This window comes from Schistocerca gregaria, chromosome 1, assembly GCF_023897955.1.
Source record: "Schistocerca gregaria isolate iqSchGreg1 chromosome 1, iqSchGreg1.2, whole genome shotgun sequence".
Taxonomy (NCBI): domain Eukaryota; kingdom Metazoa; phylum Arthropoda; class Insecta; order Orthoptera; family Acrididae; genus Schistocerca; species Schistocerca gregaria.
This window is the reverse complement of record NC_064920.1, coordinates 408,228,507-408,247,666: the sequence shown is the minus strand read 5'-3', so window position 1 is coordinate 408,247,666 and position 19,160 is coordinate 408,228,507. Positions and strand designations below refer to the sequence as shown.

Here is a 19,160-nt window from a genome sequence, read left to right as displayed (position 1 = left end):
TGGTTCAAGTGACACGTGATGAGCAGTGATAATCCGTAGCAAAGATAAGGTTGACTATTGATTACCACCTTCTCAAGATAAAAATTGTTAGCAATTTTGTAGAGCCACTGTCCATATATCGCTGAGTTTCATAGCCTCCTCTTTCCTATTAAAATTATTGTGATGTTTATAAATTTCAATAGCTTCTCTGTATAGGCGTGGATAGTAATTTAACGTTGTAGATAAAACTTCGGTATCTGAAAACTTCACTTGGTGGTTGCCTCGTTGAAGAGCATGTTCCGCTACAGCTGATTTTTCTATTTTTCCAACTCGACAAAGACTTTAATGCTCTTTCAGTCGCGTATTTACGCTTCTTTTGGTGGTACCAATATAAACTTTCTCACAGGTACATGGAAAGAAGCGTAAATACGCGACTGAAAGAGCATAAAAGTCTCTGTCGACATGGAAAAATAGAAAAATCAGCTGTAGCGGAACATGCTCTTCAACCAGGCAACCACGAAGTGAAGTTTTCAGATACCGAAGTTTTATCTACAACGTTAAATTACTATCCACGCCTGTACAGAGAAGCTATTGAAATTTATAAACAGCACGATAATTTTAATAGGAAAGAGGAGGCTCTGAAACTCAGCGATATATGGACAGTGGCTCTACAAAATTGCTAACAATTTTTATCTTGACAAGGTGGTAATTGATAGTCAACCTTATCTTTGCCACGCCCCCCTTTCTCACAATATATATGTCGCTCTCAGACACCCGACCAATCAGTCGGCAAGACTCAGCGGAGCAGTGCCTCTGAGGAAGTCCAGCGCAGTCCTGGACGAAACGTAAGGAGCAGAAAACTTCTTGGACCACGACCTCACATCCCGGAAAGTATATCAACAGCAGTGGATAGAGATTTGTTAGCATGCAGGAGGTCGAGGGTTTAATCGTGGGTTGGGGCGCGCATCTTTTTATTTGCTAATTTCCTTCTGACATTTCATACTGTAATATACACCGTTTCTTAGGTCACATGTATCCTAAATTTACTACATTTTGTATCGGTGAACATAAGAAATCGGTGGTTATACAAATAAGAAATAGACAGTTGAAACAAATGATCTCTCATAGCACAGAATAACTACAAAACGATATCGATTTCTAGATGCTAAAGATGATAGAACAGTACAATTGCACAACATGTACCTTTCATTTATACTACATGTAATGCGAGCGCTCAGATGTCGCATATTAGCAACCACTGACAAATATAATTTCCATATTAATGACCGCATGACCTTCACAACAGAATACGTTGTCCTCAGGACAACAAATGCTCAAAGTGACCGCCCTGCATGTCCCAACATTGCGCAACCCTCCGAAGCATACAGCTCTGGACCCTTACAGCAAAGTCCTCAGTAACAAGAGCAGCATGAAAACCCTCTACCATTCGGTGGAGTAAAGTACATGTGCTCCTTCAGGTGTCCCCATAGGAAGGAGTCCAAGGGATTTAGGTCAGGTGAATGTGGTGGCCATACAACTGGACCTCCACGTCCAAGCCATTTCCCTGGAAATAGTCTGTTGAAATACTGTTGCACATTAATTCCAAGGTGTGGAGGTACACCATCGTGTTGGAACCATTTCCTCTGCTGAAGATGTAGTGGAACATCTTCCCGCACATCAGACAGATAGTTTTAGGGGAATGCGTGATACGTTCGTGCAGTCAAGCGGTCGGGCAACAGTGGTCCAAATATCTGTTGCCCAATATTCTGGCCCAGGTGTTGATACCAATGCAAACTCAGTATCCACGGTCTCGGGTGTCATGTGGTTTAACACCACACCAATGTTGTGCATTGTGCATATTGAAGACACCCTCACGAGTGATGGTTGCTTCATCCGACTATATTATGGTGTTCACGAGGTCATCGTTTGCTTCCTGCTGTTGTTGGAACCATTCACAGAATGCCATCCACTAATGGCGATTTGCAGGATGCAAGTGTTCCGTGAAAGCATGATGATAGGGGTGCAGCATGTTAACGACCGTTTATTGCGAGACACGCATCTGCCTTGCTACTCTACGTGTACTTCGCTGAGATTCTTGGTGCATGACCTCCAGAATAGCTTCCTCAGTAGCTGGAGTATGGCGAGTCCGTGGACAACCCTGTCATGCAATGGTGGAAGCGGAGAACCTGACTCCTGAAGGCGCAGCCCCAGACGGCGAAACACATTTTATCTGGATAGCGTCGACAAGGATATCTAGAAGCATATTCACGAGCGGCAACACCAGCCCAGTTATCAGATGCACCAAGGACCAGAAACATATCCACATATTCATCGTTTGTGTATGCCATAATCTGACACACTGGTTTAGAGGGTTATAATGAGAAAATTCGATATGTGTATGCATGTACATTGGAGTGTGTGATGGGTGCGTTACTCTGCTCGCATCGGGAGGAAGACGGTTCAGTCCCGCTTCCGGCCATCCTGATTTAGGTTTTCCGTGATTCCCTAAATTGCTCCAGGCAAATGCCGGGATCGTTCCTGCCAAAGGGCACGGCTGACTTCCTTCCCCGTCCTTCCCTAATCCGATGACCTCGCTGTCTGGTCTTCTTCCACAAAACAACCCAACCCAACTCTGCTCGCAACTGGTCCCTGTCTGGTGAACAGTGCATACAATATAAGCACGCTGTCAGTCCCGCACGCTGTTCCACATAACGTGCATTTCTCCTCTGACACATTTCGTTCTCCATGATTCATCGCAACACCGCTAATTGTGAAATGTTCGGTTTTGAATTACAGTTTCCCTAACGGTAATGACGTGATGTTTCCATGCTCCCATTGATATAATAATAATAATAATAATGCATTGAGGTACATACTAAACAGCATGCAGTTACCAGACTCAGTGTTGAAAGGCATAATTAGTGGGACCATGCTGATAACACATTCAAATAATAACTGAGTTTGGATAATACTCGCAAAGCACGTTGCTAGTCCTACTGTAATATAAGGGTCTAACAAAATGTAATGGACCTGAACGAGGCAAGAATAATAGTTGGTACTAATCTATGGGAAAGACTCAAAGGGGAGCTATTTCTTTGGCGGAACAAAGTTCTAATTGTGCTGCAGGTCTGCGATACGGGATTGATGAGAGCAACGTCAGGCGATGGCGACTACAGAGAGATAAATTATTTGAATGTTCAAGTACCAGGAAAGCATTTAGTGGGCCAAAGTGTGACCGATATCATGCACTAGCAGTGACTTTAAATTAATTTGTTAAGGAACAGCGTCAGAAATTCCTGCCCATGAACGCCGGAATTTTAAAAATTAAGGCACATGAAATTGTTAGAGAGCAAAAAATCGAAAACTTTAAGGCTAGGCACAGCTGGATTGATCTGTTTATGAAGCATTGGGGTTTTTTACTTTAGAGGCGAACTTCAGTTGCACAGAAGCTGCCGAAAAATTATGAAGAAAAACTTGGGGGTATTTCAGCGCTTCATAATTAGGTGTCGCACAGAAAAGCAATACCTTCCTGGTCAGATAGGAAACACTGACCAAACTCCCGTATATTTTGACATGCCATCAAATTATACGGTTGACGCTAAAGGAAAGAAAGACATAAGTGTTCCTATATCAGGGGGTGAAAAACAGCTGATGTCCGCCATGCTTGCTTGCACAGCAGATGGACATAATTTACCCCCATAGTTTTCAAGCGAAAGACTACCGAAATCGGAAGTGTTTCCAAAAATAGTAATTGTATGAGCAAATGAAACTGGGTGGTTTTCGGAGGACATGGTGTTGGAATGGGTTAGGTGTGTGTGTGTGTGTGTGTGTGTGTGTGTGTGTGTGTGTGTGTGTAATCATCATCCTGGCGCAATGCTTTGTTTACGCTGTCTGTTGGTATTAGACGCGCACAAGCCGTACAACACCTGCAGTTTAATGAAAATTAGAGAAAAGCAAACGGACTTGGCAGTAATTTCTGGCGGGATGACGTCAATTCTACAACTGCTTCACATCTGTTTGAATAATTGAACAATTTAAGGACAAGCTTAAACGCATGTACACAGACTGGCTTTCCAAAAGCGACAGGATGTGTAAAACGAGCAAGTTTGTCGCAAGTGTGCCAATGGATTTATGATGCATGGAAGTGTGTTCCAAATCAGACAGTGCAACAAGCAAAAAAAATGTTCGATATCCAATGTACTAGATGGTACGGAGGACGACGCTCTCTATGAAGAAATGAGCAACAAACAATCGAGTGATAGTGATTCCGAATCAGGATTGATATATTAAACATTTCGTATAAGATGTACTACAAACCTAATAAAATTTTGCTTTAAATTTCAGCATTTAATTTCTAAGTTATTTTCATCTAATCTTGAGCATTCTAATTCCCTCAGTATTACCTGATTTAATTCGAATACATTCTATTATCCTCGTTTTGCTTTTCTTGGTGTTCATCTTATATCCTCCTTTCAAGACACTGTCCATTTCGTTTAACTGCACTTCCAAGTCCTATGTGGTGTCTGACAGAATTACTGTGTCATCGGCAAACCTCCAGGTTTTTATTTCTTCTCCCTGGATTTTAGTTCCTACTCCAAATTTATCTTTTATTTCCTATACTGCTTGCTCAGTATACAGATCGAATAACATTGGGGACAGGCTCCAACCCTGTCTCACTCCCTTCTCAACCACTTCTTCCCTTTGGTGCCCCTTGAATCCTATAACTGCCATCTGGTTTCTGTGCAAATTGTAAAGAGCATTTTGCTTCCTGTATTTGACCCCTGCCACCTTCAGAGTTTGAAAGAGAAATATTCCAGTCAACATTGAAAAAAGATTTCTCTAAGTCTACAAATGCAATAAACATAGATTTGCCTTACCATAACCTATCTTCTATGAGAAAAGCTTAACGTATTTCCACATGTCTCTGGAATCCAAACTGGTCTTCGCTGAGGTTACTTTCTACCAGTTTTTTCATTCTTCTGTAAAGCATATGTGTTAGTATATTGCAACCGTGTCTTATTAAACTGATAGTTCAGTAATTCTCACATATGTCAGTGCCTGCTTTCCTTGAAATTAGCTTATTATATTCTTCTTGAAGTCTGAAGGTATTTCCCCCATCTCATACATTTTGCTCACCAACTGGTAGAGTTTTGTCATGTTTGGCTATTCCAAAGCTATCAGGAGCACTAATGAAATATTGTATATTCTTGGGTACTTGTTTTGAATTAAGTACATCTACATCTACATGACTACTCTGCAATTCACATTTAAGTGCTTGGCAGAGGGTTCATGAACCACAATCATACTATCTCTCTACTATTCCACTCCCGAACAGCGCGCGGGAAAAACGAACACATAAATCTTTCTGTTCGAGCTCTGATTTCTCTTATTTTATTTTGATGATCATTCCTACCTATGTAGGTTGGGCTCAACAAAATATTTTCGCGTTCGGAAGAGAAAGTTGGTGACTGAAATTTCGTAAAAAGGTCTCGCCGCGACGAAAAACGTCTTTGCTGTAATGACTTCCATCCCAACTCGTGTATCATATCTGCCACACTCTCTCCCCTAATACATGATAATACAAAATGAGCTGCCCTTTTTTGCACCCTTTCGATTTCCTCCGTCAATCCCACCTGGTAAGGATCCCACACCGCGCAGCAATATTCTAACAGAGGACAAACGAGTGTAGTGTAAGCTGTCTCTTTAGTGGACTTGTTGCATCTTCTAAGTATCCTGCCAATGAAACGCAACCTTTGGCTCGCCTTCCCCACAATATTATCTATGTGATCCTTCCAACTGAAGTTGTTCGTAATTTTAACACCCAGGTACTTAGTTGAATTGACAGCCTTGAGAATTGTACTATTTATCGAGTGATCGAATTCCAACAGATTTCTTTTGGAACTCATGTGGATCACTTTTCGTTATTTAGCGTCAACTGCCACCTGCCACACCATACAGCAATCTTCTCTAAATCGCTTTGCAACTGATACTGGTCTTCGAATGACCTTACTAGACGGTAAATTACAGCATCATCTGCGAACAACCTAAGGGAACTGCTCAGATTGTCACCCAGGTCATTTATATAGATCAGGAACAGCAGAGGTATTTCAGTGCTTTGTCAAATTCCTAACACAGTATCATATCTCCCTTCTCATCATCATCTGTGTCCTCTTCCATTTTCATAATATTGCCCTTAAGTACTTCTTCCTTGTACAGGCCCTCTACACTCCTTCCACCTTTCAGCTTTCCCTTCTTTGCTTGGGATGGTTTTCCATCCGAGCTCTTAATGTTTATAAGGTGTTTTTTTTTAATTTTTATTTTAATTTATTTATTTTTTTCTCAAAAGGTTTCTTCCATTTTCGTGTAGGCAGCATCTATCTTACCGCTAGTGATACATAACATGCTTCTACATCCTTACATTTGTGCTCCAGCCATTCTGCACTTCCTGCTGATCTCATATTTTAGACATTTGTATTCCTTTGTGCCTGCTTCATTTCTACATCTACATCTACATCTACATCCGTACTCCGCAAGCCACCTGACGGTGTGTGGCGGAGGGTACCCTGAGTACCTCTATCGGTTCTCCCTTCTATTCCAGTCTCGTATTGTACGTGGAAAGAAGGATTGTCGGTATGCTTCTGTGTGGGCTCTAATCTCTCTGATTTTATCCTCATGGTCTCTTCGCGAGATATACGTAGGAGGGAGCAATATACTGCTTGACTCTTCGGTGAAGGTATGTTCTCGAAACTTTAACAAAAGCCCGTACCGAGCTACTGAGCGTCTCTCCTGCAGAGTCTTCCACTGGAGTTTATCTATCATCTCCGTAACGCTTTCGCAATTACTAAATGATCCTGTAACGAAGCGCGCTGCTCTCCGTTGGATCTTCTCTATCTCTTCTATCAACCCTACCTGGTGCGGATCCCACACTGCTGAGCAGTATTCAAGCATTGGGCGAACAAGCGTACTGTAACCTACTTCCTTTGTTGTCGGATTGCATTTCCTTAGGATTCTTCCAATGAATCTCAGTCTGGCATCTGCTTTACCGACGATCAACTTCATATGATCATTCCATTTTAAATCACTCCTAATGCGTACTCCCAGATAATTTATGGAATTAACTGCTTCCAGTTGCTGACCTGCTATTTTGTAGCTAAATGATAAGGGACCTATCTTTCTATGTATTCGCATCACATTACACTTCGCTACATTGAGATTCAATTGCCATTCCGTGCACCATGCGTCAATTCGCTGCAGTTTTACATTTGCTCCCGTCATCAATTAAATTCAGTATCTCTTGTGTTGCCCAAGGACTTCTGCTAGCACTCATGTTTTTACGTACTTGATCCTCTGCTGCTTTCACTATTTCATCTCTTAAAGCTACCCATTCTTCTTCTACTGTATTACTTTCCCCATTCTTGTCAATCTGCCTTGGAAAGGGCTTAAAATTGAAAATGTGCTTCCTAAATCTCTGTCTTACGATTACATATTCTGTCTGAAACCTTCTGGTGTCTCAGGATCTTTTCCATGTATAGAGTCTTCTTTCATGATTCTTAAACAAAGTGTTAGCTATGATTAAATTATACTCTGTGCAAAATTCTGCTAGCTGGCTTCCTCTTTCATTCCTTTCCCCTAAATCCATATTCACCTACTACTTTTCCTTCTCTACTTTTTTCCAGCCCCTCTTAACTATTAAAGTTTGGGCTCCCTTAACTAAATAATTAGTTTTATCTCATTATACATTTCTTCAATCTTTTCTTCATCTGCAGAGCTAGGTGGCATGTAAACTGTGGTGAGTGTGGGCCTCTTGTCTGTCTTGACTACAATAAAGCATTCTTTATGCTGTTCATAGTAGCTTATCCATGTTCCTATTTTTTATTCATTATTAAACCTAGTCCTGTATTACCCCTATTTGATTTTGTACTTACAAGCCTGTACTCACTTGACCAGATGTCCTGTTCATCCTGCCGCCGAACTTCACATAGTTCCCATTATGTCTAACTTTAATTTGTCTGCTTCCCTTTTAAATTTTCTAACCTACCTGCCTGATTAAGGGATCTGACAGTCCATGCTCCGATCAATAGAACACCAGTTTTGTTTCTTGTGGTAATGACATGGTTAACTATTTTACCTGTAGAGTATATTACCCAAGAGGATGCCTTTATCGTTTAACCATACAGTAAAGCTGCGTGCCCTCAAGAAAAATTACAGCTGTAGTTTCCCCTTGCTTCCAGCAATTTGCAGTACCGCACAGCAAGGCCATTTTGGATGATGTTTCAAGGCCAAATCAGTCAATCATCCAGACTGTTGCACCTGTAACTACTGAAAAGGCTGGTGCCCCTCTTCAGGAACCACACACTTGTCTGGCATATGAACAAGTACCTCTCCATCCTGGTTGCGCCTACGCTACGGCTATCTGTATTGGCAAGGTCCATTGTTTGGGAGGGGGTGGCATTTATTGATATATCTTTATAAAACTATTAAGTTATTTTGCAGTGGGATGAAAGTGCATTATTGTCATTTCTGTATATGGACATTTTTAGAATGACACGAATTATTGTTAAAGAAAACTAATATGAAATAAAAATAGTGTATGAGAAATTAATAATGAAGAGTATTTTGTTTTTTTTTATCTATTGGTTGCATGTCACATTTGTAAAGAACAGATTTTATAGTGAGAACTAGAATTTAAAGGTGAGACATTGGAATTAGACAATATGTGGGTTCTCATTTTTGTTGCACTATATAATAAATACACAAATATACAACATAAATAGCTAGACGGGGAAGGTTATTATGGTTTAATTTCAGTTTATAGACGTTAATGATGCAAAGCGCCTTATTCTGTCAGGGAGTAGCCTGGACTGTATGTATGGTACCAGTGTGATGATGTGCAAATTGTGGCTATTACTGGTGATCTCATATTTTATGAGTAAGTTTAGAATGTAGGAGATGTAGAGCACTGTATCAGGTTAAGTGTAGGGAGTCTGCCAAATTTTGATTTTTGACGTGTATGATTATTGTGGATGTATCAAATTTTTAGGAAGGTGATTCACTGCCCCAGGTTCTCTTTTGTTGTTAGTGATACGAAACTTTATTTGATTTGTGTTTCAGAAATTTCGTCAATTGCATCTGTTGCCAAAAGGCCACCAAAATTCCATTTAAATCGTGCAGTATGACTGTAGTACTGAGAGACTGGTCAAAATTACTCGAGGTATAAGTTACCAATACTAATTAAGAATCATAGTGTTCAACCAGGACTTGTTCTTGATCTTGCTATTCCACATTTGGTCATTTATGATTCCTCCCTTCCGAGTAACGCTTATGGAGGGTATTGCAAATCAGCATTGTTTCTGTTACATGGTTTTCAGCTACAGTTTCCTTTGGAGTCCACACTTCTTTCATTCTTCACGAATGTTGTTCCTTCTTGTGTTGTTCCACTTTCATCGAAATCTTTATTCCTTTTTTCGGTCTGCTTCTTTAAAAAGTGTTCTGTGTCTTTTCGTGCCTCAGTTGACTCCACAGTTTCAACATCTGTTCCTTCTATGATTTGTTATTGTATCGATCTTGAACCAAAACCATACAGTTCCTCATTTGATACCTTAAAACTGTGGCTCTTGTTGTGGAGGCAGCATCAAACCACATGTCTGATTTTTAACAAAGTATCTCTGAAAAAACACCATTTGTAAGAGTGATGACCAAAACAAAACTGGCCCCTTTTGCAACAGCTGTTTATTGAAAGTCATTGGAGCAGTGTAGGATCACACGTGACTGATAAAGAGCATAGAACAGGTGTGCAGCTCCACAGACAGACGTATATTGGTGATGTTGAATTACCTGTGTACTTCTTGTCTAATTGTTCACAAGCTAGTAAGGCTATATGTAATGGCACCTCAGTTCATGCACACCCAAAAAAATTGATATAGTTACATATTATCTCTTAGGTAACAAAATAAATCCTTTTATAATGAAGGGTCAGTTATATTAGTACATTTGGTATGACCGAAACAGAGACTTCAGTAATGTTGTCGTCAGTGGGCAGAGATTGTCATAAGTGTGTTGACAATGGTTATATTTGAGGAAGAGGTTCATTGGCCAAGTGCCAGATTATGGATCCAACAAGCTAGGGTTCGATCCTTAGTCAGTCCTAGGATATTCATCTGTTACTTATCACTTCTTTCATCCATCGATTCTTTCACCTCTGGCAATGTATATTATCCCTTTCTTGCCCTATGTAATTTTATGAGCCCTTCTAATCTGAAAGGATATTATTTTGAGGATTTTGATGTTTATAATCTGATCTCTAAAAGTTTTTCATCTCTGCTTCCATTAGTGCTACTAAGTAATTCACCTGATGAGATATGATGGTTATATCTTGATTTTTTTTGGGGGGGGGGGGGGGGACTTGTGTTTTGTACATAAATTTAAAATATATATATTTACGACAATGCACTATTCTATTTCTAGGTGCTTTGGTAATATTCTTCTGATATTTTAAATCTTGTGGTACAGTATTTCATAGCGCAGACAAGAATAAGTTGTGTGAAAAATGCTGAGTTGCACCATGGTTGCGAGTCTAAGTTAACTGTATGTCCCTCCATGATATTAAAACCAACATTTGGGTGGATATGACAGCTTTATATCTCAGGAAAGTGTGATAAGATCATATCTAATCATGATTTATGTAAATGTGTAATATTTTTATGTTTTTTCAAGTATAAGAGTCACATATTTTTCATTGCAGTCTCCTTTGTAGGGAAGTCGACTTTGTCCATTGCATCTTCATTGAGATTTGCAAAATACCTATCTGTGGCTACTGTAACTTCTTCACGGGACTCAAAACATTTTCAAGTCACAGATTTCCATAACTGGGCTGTGCAGTTGCCAAGTAGTGTATCTAGGATGGATGTTTCAGCAATTCATACCCAAAGTTCCTCAATTTTCCGATTGCTAAAATATTTTCACTTGTACAGAGCAGGCCTCTTTTCATCCATTTTTTCATGATTGTGACTCTACAGATTTGTGTGGCTTCTTTAGTTATAGCTTACCCTTATGAAATCCACCAGTGAGAAGAATCCCATTTTCTTGTCAAAAAATACTTCGGTAAGTGGTGCAGTGTGAACAGCTTTCACGCACTGGTTTGATTGAGTTTTATTTCTGGGTTTAATTGATGCTTCATTTCTTGCTTTGATGTTTCATTGCGTCTAGGAAGTTTTGGAACTATGTCTGTTTTACAGTAACAAAGCATTACACAACATGTGGAGGTGTAAATATTAGCTGCTACATCTGAATGTAAATATGTTAAACTCACAAAATAATTGTACACTTTTTGATTGCAGTACGTGATATACATTACTAATAAATTACTAATTAAAGTTTCAATAAATGCATTTGCTCGTAAACAATGGATGCTAAGCTAAGAAGAATAATTTTTAGAAAAGTGGCTTTGCTGTGAAATGTGTTAGAAACTTTAATTGTGAAGTGTCATCAGTGTGAATCTTTCCATGCAAGATTAGTGGAAGAGAGTGAGATCATTCCAAGATGAATTGTATGATATGTCACATGCTTTTTCCATGAGTCAAGTATTTCAAAGATACACTCAACAAAACCCATTATGGTGCAGTGAAAAAAGTTACTGATATTCCAAAAAAAAGGATGGATGTTTCAGCAATTCTTACCCAAAGTTCCTCAAAAAATTATATTCTAAGATTGATTGGATTTATATTACAGCCTCCCACATATCTATTGTACAGTGGCCACAACAGAAAGGTTAGAGAAATTTGAGGTCTTACAGAGACATGTTCATCTCACACACCACCGCAAGTGGACCAAAAGCCATAAGAAATGATACCAGTGCTTGGTTTACATGCCTCTCAAACATTACTTGTAGAGTAAGCACATAGTTGTAGATGATGTCTCTGAAACATATTTCGTTATGTGCATAAGAAAAATTTATCATCTCATGTGATATGAATCAATTTGAGGGGAATGCTGTAATAGAGGAAGCATGTTGTGAGGCTTTTGAACTCTCAACCAGAGCAGCAGGTGATACCAACATTTTATGAGAATACGGTGAAACACCTTTGCCCATTATGAGCCATCTCGGAAGGGGAACGGGAGTGACCTTGTGTATGAGTTGCTATAAATTGTCTATGTATGTTTTTTATAATTAGTATTTCAAGTTGATGAGTTGTGCTTATGTCTCAGTGGGTACTAGCATTGCCTGGCTGTGTATTAGTTCATCTCCTCAGCCCCCTCTCTTTCCATCTCCTTCTCCCCCTCTTCTCTGTTCACCTCCTCCATCCCCTCCTCCATGTCCATCTGCTGCTCACCTCTTCTTTGCCCATCTCCTCCTCAGCCCTCTCCGTACATCCCTCCTCTACTCTCCTGTCAGTATCTTCTTTCCTTTAGTCTAATGCCTCCTCCCCCCATCTCTCACTCTCTGTACATCTCCTCCTTCCCTCATACCTTCAGTGAACTGTTTCATACAATGATATAATTTTGTAGGTACAGTCAGCAGCATATTGGGGATACTGTCTGCTAAATGTGTTGTGAAAGTTAGTAGGAAAGAAGCAGTATGTAAACTTCATGATATTGTGCCTGATGCAGCAGTTTTACTGTGTGAATAGTGAAAATGTAAAGTGATTTAACTTTTTTCCTTTCACCGTTATATTGGGGGGGGGGGGGGGTCAATAAGAAAAAGTTTTGCAAAGATTTGAAATTATGTGTAACGTTTATTTCAAGTCACCGAGTGCTCTTATTCTCAAATATTGGAGGGAAAAAATTGGATATTTTCATATTGTGGCCTGCACTTCTTTCTTACCCCCCACCGCTTTCATAGGTAAGTGATTCTTAACCATTTGGTGGACATGTGGAACATACATACATACATTTTTATAATGTGTATAAATATCTATTTTTCTTCTGTGACCTGATTTTGATAAAATGCTACTATAAGTTGCCCATAGCTACAATGAAGTTACCAGGTGGAACCCCATAAAAATCCATCTATTAGTTTTGAAGATTAGAACGTTCAGACAGACAGACAAGACACACAGACAAGAGTGTTTTAGTAAAAATTTAAATCACATTTTTTCCGTTATTAGGTTTTCATGACCTAAAGCCTATACGGCATCCCAAACTATCCAAAGTTATCTGCAAAAACCCCATCAAAATTCATGTAGTAGTTCTAGAGATTAGTGTGTTCACAGACAGAAAGACATAATGGTTTTACAGATTTATTATTAGTATAGATATTTGACTGTATTATTACTCTGGATAACGTAATCCAGTTTCTCATGTCATCTTATCATCATGCCACACATTAGCAGTTTCATTGTTAAGAATGTTTAGATGTAGGGGAGTGGACAGCATGTGATAAGCCAAAGTTTGTTTGATCAGAATTCTCTAACTTAAGCATTCTCTTTTACAGATTCCCAGTTGGAGCCAGGTTATCGACCAGCTGTACAAGAGAGTGCACTGGTTGTATCACTGGAAATGTTCAGCCTCATACTAGAGAAATGCATTGACCTTCTGCGAGATGTGGACGGTGCGGGTGGTGCTGGTGCTGGTACTGTTGGTGGTGGCGCTAGCCGACTTGTCTCCAGTGAGGACTTACAGATCTTGTTGCCTGCTGTGAAGGTCAGTCTTGATGAGGACATTGGTGGAAATAAGCAGCTATTACAGTTTCTGCATTTGCTGACTCGAAGGGCTGTTAATACGTTGATCACCGCCCCCCCCCCCCCCCCCCCCCCCACACACACACACACACACACACAGTGTAAGATTCCGTTCAGTTTCAGTGTTGTCACTAACTTTTTCAATCATATGCTTTATGAATATGGAAATCATCATTTTCAGTCAATTTCAGTAAGTTTTCAGATCCATTGTGATAGTTTTTGAAGAGTTAATTTTTTTGTGTTTGAGTGAATGTTAGATTATTTTCGCTATGTAGAAGTGTCTTGAGATTAATGTACAGCTGAAGTGTCAGATTTAAGATCCTTATATTTCAGCATGCCGAAGGCAAGCTTTGTTGTGGTCTTGTTGTGGTCTTCAGTTTGAAGACTGGTGTGACACAGCTCTTCACACTAGTCTATCCCCATGCAAACCTCTGCATATCTGCTGCAACTTACATCCATTTGAACCTGCTCACTGTTTTTCTCTACAGTTTTAACCATCCACACTTCCCTCCATTACCAAACTGACAATGCTTCGTTGTCTTAAGATGTGTCCTACCAACCAATCCCTTCTTTTAGTCAAATTGTGCCACAAATACTCAAATTGTGCCACAAATTCCTTTTCTCTCTGACTCAGTTTGATACCTCCCCATAAGTTATTTGATCAACCCACCTAATCTTCAGCACCCTTCTGTAGCACTAACTTTCAAAAGCCTATATTCGCTTCTTGCATGAAGTGTTTTATTTCTGTACAAGACAACACTACAGACAAGTACCTTCAGAGGAAGCCTTCCTATTACTTGAATTTATATTTGTTGTGAATAAGTTTTCTTTTTCAAAAATACTTTTGCCAGGCTGCATATTAGATCATATACTTTTTCCCCTATCAACTACTTTACTGCTCAAATGTCAAAACTCATCTACTAGCTTTAGTTTTTCATTTTCTGGTTTTTGTAATCTCAGCTATATATCGGATCTGTTATGTTTCTGTAGGTGTGGTGTGACTGGCTGCTGTGCCATAGTGCAGTGTGGAACCCTCCACCATGTTGCTCTGACTATCGAGTTGGGTAAGTGTACAACCAACAGATTACACACAGTTGCATCTGATGTGATAAAGACAGCATGATTTTGGTTTGGTAAAGAAGAGGAGGAGGAGGAGGAGGAGGCAACTCCTGTACAAAGTTTTACCATTTTATCTTTTTTCATCTTCAGAGCCCCCTTCCCCTGTGTGTAATTTTCTGACAAGCTATGTGATCATAGATGGCAGATCTTCCTTTTATAGATTTGTGACCAGCAATAGTAGTAATACTTTAGTTGTTTGAGTGTGATGTTAAAGAAGAGATCATTTGACATTGTTCATTGAAACAGAGAATAAAGGATACATAAAATTTTAAATATGCACAAGACAGTGTGCTTGAGGGTTATTGTAATCCGTGTTTGTAGCTGCAAACAGGTCATAAGATGGGAATCTAGAAGTATTTGAAATATGAATGTCCAATAATTCACCAGAGACTGCACTTGCTGACTCAGCACGTTTATAGAAATTTGTATTTACAAAAAGGTTTGAGTTGAGTGAAAGGGTTGATGCAGCCACAAAATCGCATTATCGGGTTCGAATCTGAAAAATTATTGTACAAAATACATTGACGTGAATTGAGACTATGCTAGGAATAATTACTGCATTTATGGGAGTAGTGGGTAAAAATCACAGTCCATTACTTCTTGGCTTAGAAACTGTCCTTGGATGTTACTATGTATATGATGCACAGAGAAGTACTTGACAGATTGGAAGTATTTCAGAATTGTTAACGGTTAATATTAATGTAGTGAGATATAAAGCTAAACATAATATGTTGAATGTAATCCTCCTGTTTTTTGCTTACATTCATTCCTTTGCTATAATTATAGAAATATTTTGATTACATGGGGATACCACTAATTCCTTTACAGAATAACATTATGTGACATAAAAATGTCAACCTTTAGGCTGTTTTTTCTACTGACTGAAGTGCACAAATTTTTTGGAGCTGAAGCTAAGTGAATATGGTGTACCGGGAAAAAAAATCATGTGATGAAACTTAAATCTCTACTCATGATAAGTTAAATAGCCAATTGTCTTTCCTGATCATAACATAATAGTATCTCTCCCCAACCAACTCCGCAAGAAAGTGTATCTATGTTAGCACAAGGGCACAGTAGTAAATGCTGAAGATGCTTAATGAGTTGGAAGGTAATTCATTTGGCATGGTAAAGGTCTCTATGTTTCTTTCACTACCTTAGTGTTTTCGGAAAGACGACAATTCAGTAAGCACATCATTACCCCACACTTTTTAAGCAAATGAATCATCTTCACTCTACCTAAAAAGTCAGCATCAGCTCAGTTGTGCTTTTACAGTGATACCAGTAAGCAGAGAAGTGCTACACTGACAGTGCATTTAGTACATGTCCCTACTACTTCAGAACCAAGACTTTCTTGGTGGATCATTGCAGTGTTTGGCTTGTACAGTTTTCTTTAAAAGAGCTTTACCTTCCATATCAGCGAAGTTTGTAAGAAAGTAGCGACTTGTAATCAAATTGCTTGCCTACCGACCATCACCTCAGTTGTGCAACTGGATTTAACGATTTCCTGTCAGAAAGGTCACAGTTCGTAGTAATTGATGGAAAGTAATAGAGTGATATCTGGCATTCCCCAAGGAAGTGTTGTAGGACCTCTGCTGTTTATAATCTTTGGAAATGATTTAGGAGACAATTTCAGCAGCTCTCTTGAATTGTTTATGGATGATTCTGTCATTTACAGTTTAGTGGGCAATATTATATTCCAGTTACAGGATAAATTATACAAATCTAAAGGATGTTAGTTCAACTAAATATCTAGAATTACAAGCACAAACAACTTAAAAACTGGAACAGTCACATAGATAATGCTGTGGGAAATGTGAACCATTTCATTGGTAGAAAACTTAGATGAAGATGCACCAGATCTATCAGAGAGACTGCCTGCACTATGCTTATGTGTCCTCTTCGGGTTGCTGTGGTGTGGTATCACTTCCAGGTAGGACTGACTGAGAACATCGAAAAAGTTCAAAGGAAGACAGCTCATATTGGCACTCTCACAAAATAGGTACAATATGTGACCTGGGGTGGTAATCATTAAAACAAAAGCCTCTTTTGATGCAGGCAAGTCTTTCCATAAAATTTCAGTTACCAACTATCTCCTCTGAATGTGAAAATGGTTTTGTTAACTCCCACCTGTATAGCGAGAAACAACAATCGCAATAAAATAAGAGAAATCAGAGCTTCCACAGGAAGATTTAATATTTGTCTTTCTCATTTGCTTTTCGGTAATGAAACCATAGAGAAATAGCCTGAAAGTGGTTTCATGAACCAAGCACATAAAGTGCAAATCACAGAGTAGTCATTTTAGATGTAGCTGTTAACAAATTGTCATTTTTTGATAAATTTGGCACTGATTTTGCTTATGTAATTTTGTTAGTAACACTTAAAAGCTTAGGGACTATGGTTATAATGTAAATATTCAGATGCCCTAAGTAAAGTTATATGAAATATTATAAATAGTGTGAAAAGAAGTCTGATCAGTTTGTATGACAGTGATTCTACAGTTTGGCTTTAAGGCCTTGGGAAATGATCTAAAAATTAGAGCTTTAGTAGTTCTTTTTGTGTTGTTGCTGGTTAGATTGCACAGAATGTGTGTGCTATATGTTAGTTTTAGTTTGGAATGACTTTACTGGATTCGGTTTATTTCTGGTAGGACATAATAGTTTGCATTCTATAGTGATTATCAGTGGCAAAAAAATTGTAAAATTTTTGGAAGTATTTCATAATTACAGGTTAAATTCCCTGCTTTGAAGACATTGGAATGATATGTAGCCTCTAAAAAACTGTTTTAGAAATTGTTTGAATTACACTTTTGTAACAGACAAAAGGGTGCTTGAGTTTCATGTACAATAAACTGGTGGTTTTTTGCACCCACAGATCAGATTCTTATGCAAAGGAATGGAAAAGAGGCTTCTCATTAACACACAACTGGCATATTCAGTGTCAAGTTAGACAGTGATGATGTCCACTTTTTGGAGATACATAATATGCAGGTGATAATTTTTTTTCTGTGTATTGCAGCCCAGGGGGTGATGCTTGGAGCAGAGTAGCAACATTAGTCAACATGTTAGAACGTTTGAGGCTTCCACATGTTGACCTTGTACAGAACCCATGTGAAGGTAAGACACTGCATTGGTTTTAGCATCCATAAATCTTCACTAATGGTTATCTTTGATCCTAGTTTTCTGTAGCCATTCTTAATTGTGGCAGTACTTCGGAGTCTAATCTGTGTACATTTTTTGTTCTCAAGGGTATGAAATGGTGAAACTTCCTGAAGATGCTACCTTAAGTGGCTTCACTCCTTTAATGTACAATGTACCTGAGAACTATTATACTCCCAATGACACGGACATGGTGAGCTTGTATTTCTGTAATCGAGATCTGATACGTTCTTGAAGTTACTTCTTAGTGTATAATACAGAAATTTTAATTTTGGATTTAACAATATTAAATAAATTGTTTTTGCAGGAAATGGCGCAAGTTGTGCTTAGGATTCAGAGAATAGTATTCTTTGGCTCAGAGTTTCTCTGTGGTGTTGATCCTCCTGTACTGAAGCTTCAGAAGATCGATGGGGAAACCAGTGAATATGTGTCCGTTGTAGACACATTGGGTTCTGGTACCCTATTGACTGGGGCGCAGGTGAATTACCTCTATCAGGTGACGTTACTTTTACTCTAAGCCCATGGTAAAATTCCTCTGGATTTTAATGCAACTAATTTGACTTGTAGCTGACACCTGACTTGCGAATGGAAAGCTTCAGTGATGATGAGGATGATGAAGATGGGGCTGCTGCAGCTACTGGTGACTCAGATGTATCATTGAATAGCATGAGTCAAGATATGAGGAACTTGCTGAATCGCAAAGAGCAACTAGAGAGGGATTCTTACAGTCAGCAGCAGTATCGCCAGTATGTTCAGGTGAGTACCTCGTATACTTTTCAGGCTGTTTACATTGGTGCTCTCCTTCTTCCTCACCCCCTCCCTTCCCCTTCCCCTTCCATGCTCCACTTTCCTTTCTTTTGGAAGATATAATTTCCGTTATTATTCAAGTGATCTAGAAGTAAAATAGATTTTAATTTGAAAGGTTGCTAAGAGAGAGAATTTGTGATGATTAGAATTTGTGACAATAGAAATTTCGGAAATTTTATACTGTGCTTCTCTTCTACCAATGAAGAAAAATGATTAGTTTCTGAAAATATAATTGGATGGACAAAAAAAAATAAAAATAAAAATCTGGCATACATTTTGATGCAAAAGGAAAAAGGAGGAAGGAAAACACTGATGAGGTTTAGGACATGGGGAGAGCTATGTAAAAGTCATGCAGAACTCTGGGTCAGGAGAAGCGTACTGAATGGAAAAAAGAGCCTATATTACTGCATGAATACACAATGCA

At 39.0% G+C, this 19,160-nt stretch overlaps 1 protein-coding gene across 2 annotated transcripts in view; it reads left to right on the top strand.

Moving 5' to 3' along the window:
* Window positions 1–19,160, top strand: part of LOC126349494 (telomerase-binding protein EST1A) — a 321,638-nt gene that overhangs the window by 270,526 nt on the left and 31,952 nt on the right. For both annotated transcript variants that reach the window (XM_050002435.1, XM_050002434.1), the window contains 6 exons: window positions 13,409–13,617; window positions 14,646–14,719; window positions 17,790–17,887; window positions 18,019–18,122; window positions 18,237–18,407; window positions 18,497–18,685. In XM_050002435.1, the coding sequence (XP_049858392.1) occupies window positions 13,409–13,617; window positions 14,646–14,719; window positions 17,790–17,887; window positions 18,019–18,122; window positions 18,237–18,407; window positions 18,497–18,685 (845 nt within the window). The remainder of the gene's footprint in view (window positions 1–13,408; window positions 13,618–14,645; window positions 14,720–17,789; window positions 17,888–18,018; window positions 18,123–18,236; window positions 18,408–18,496; window positions 18,686–19,160) is intronic.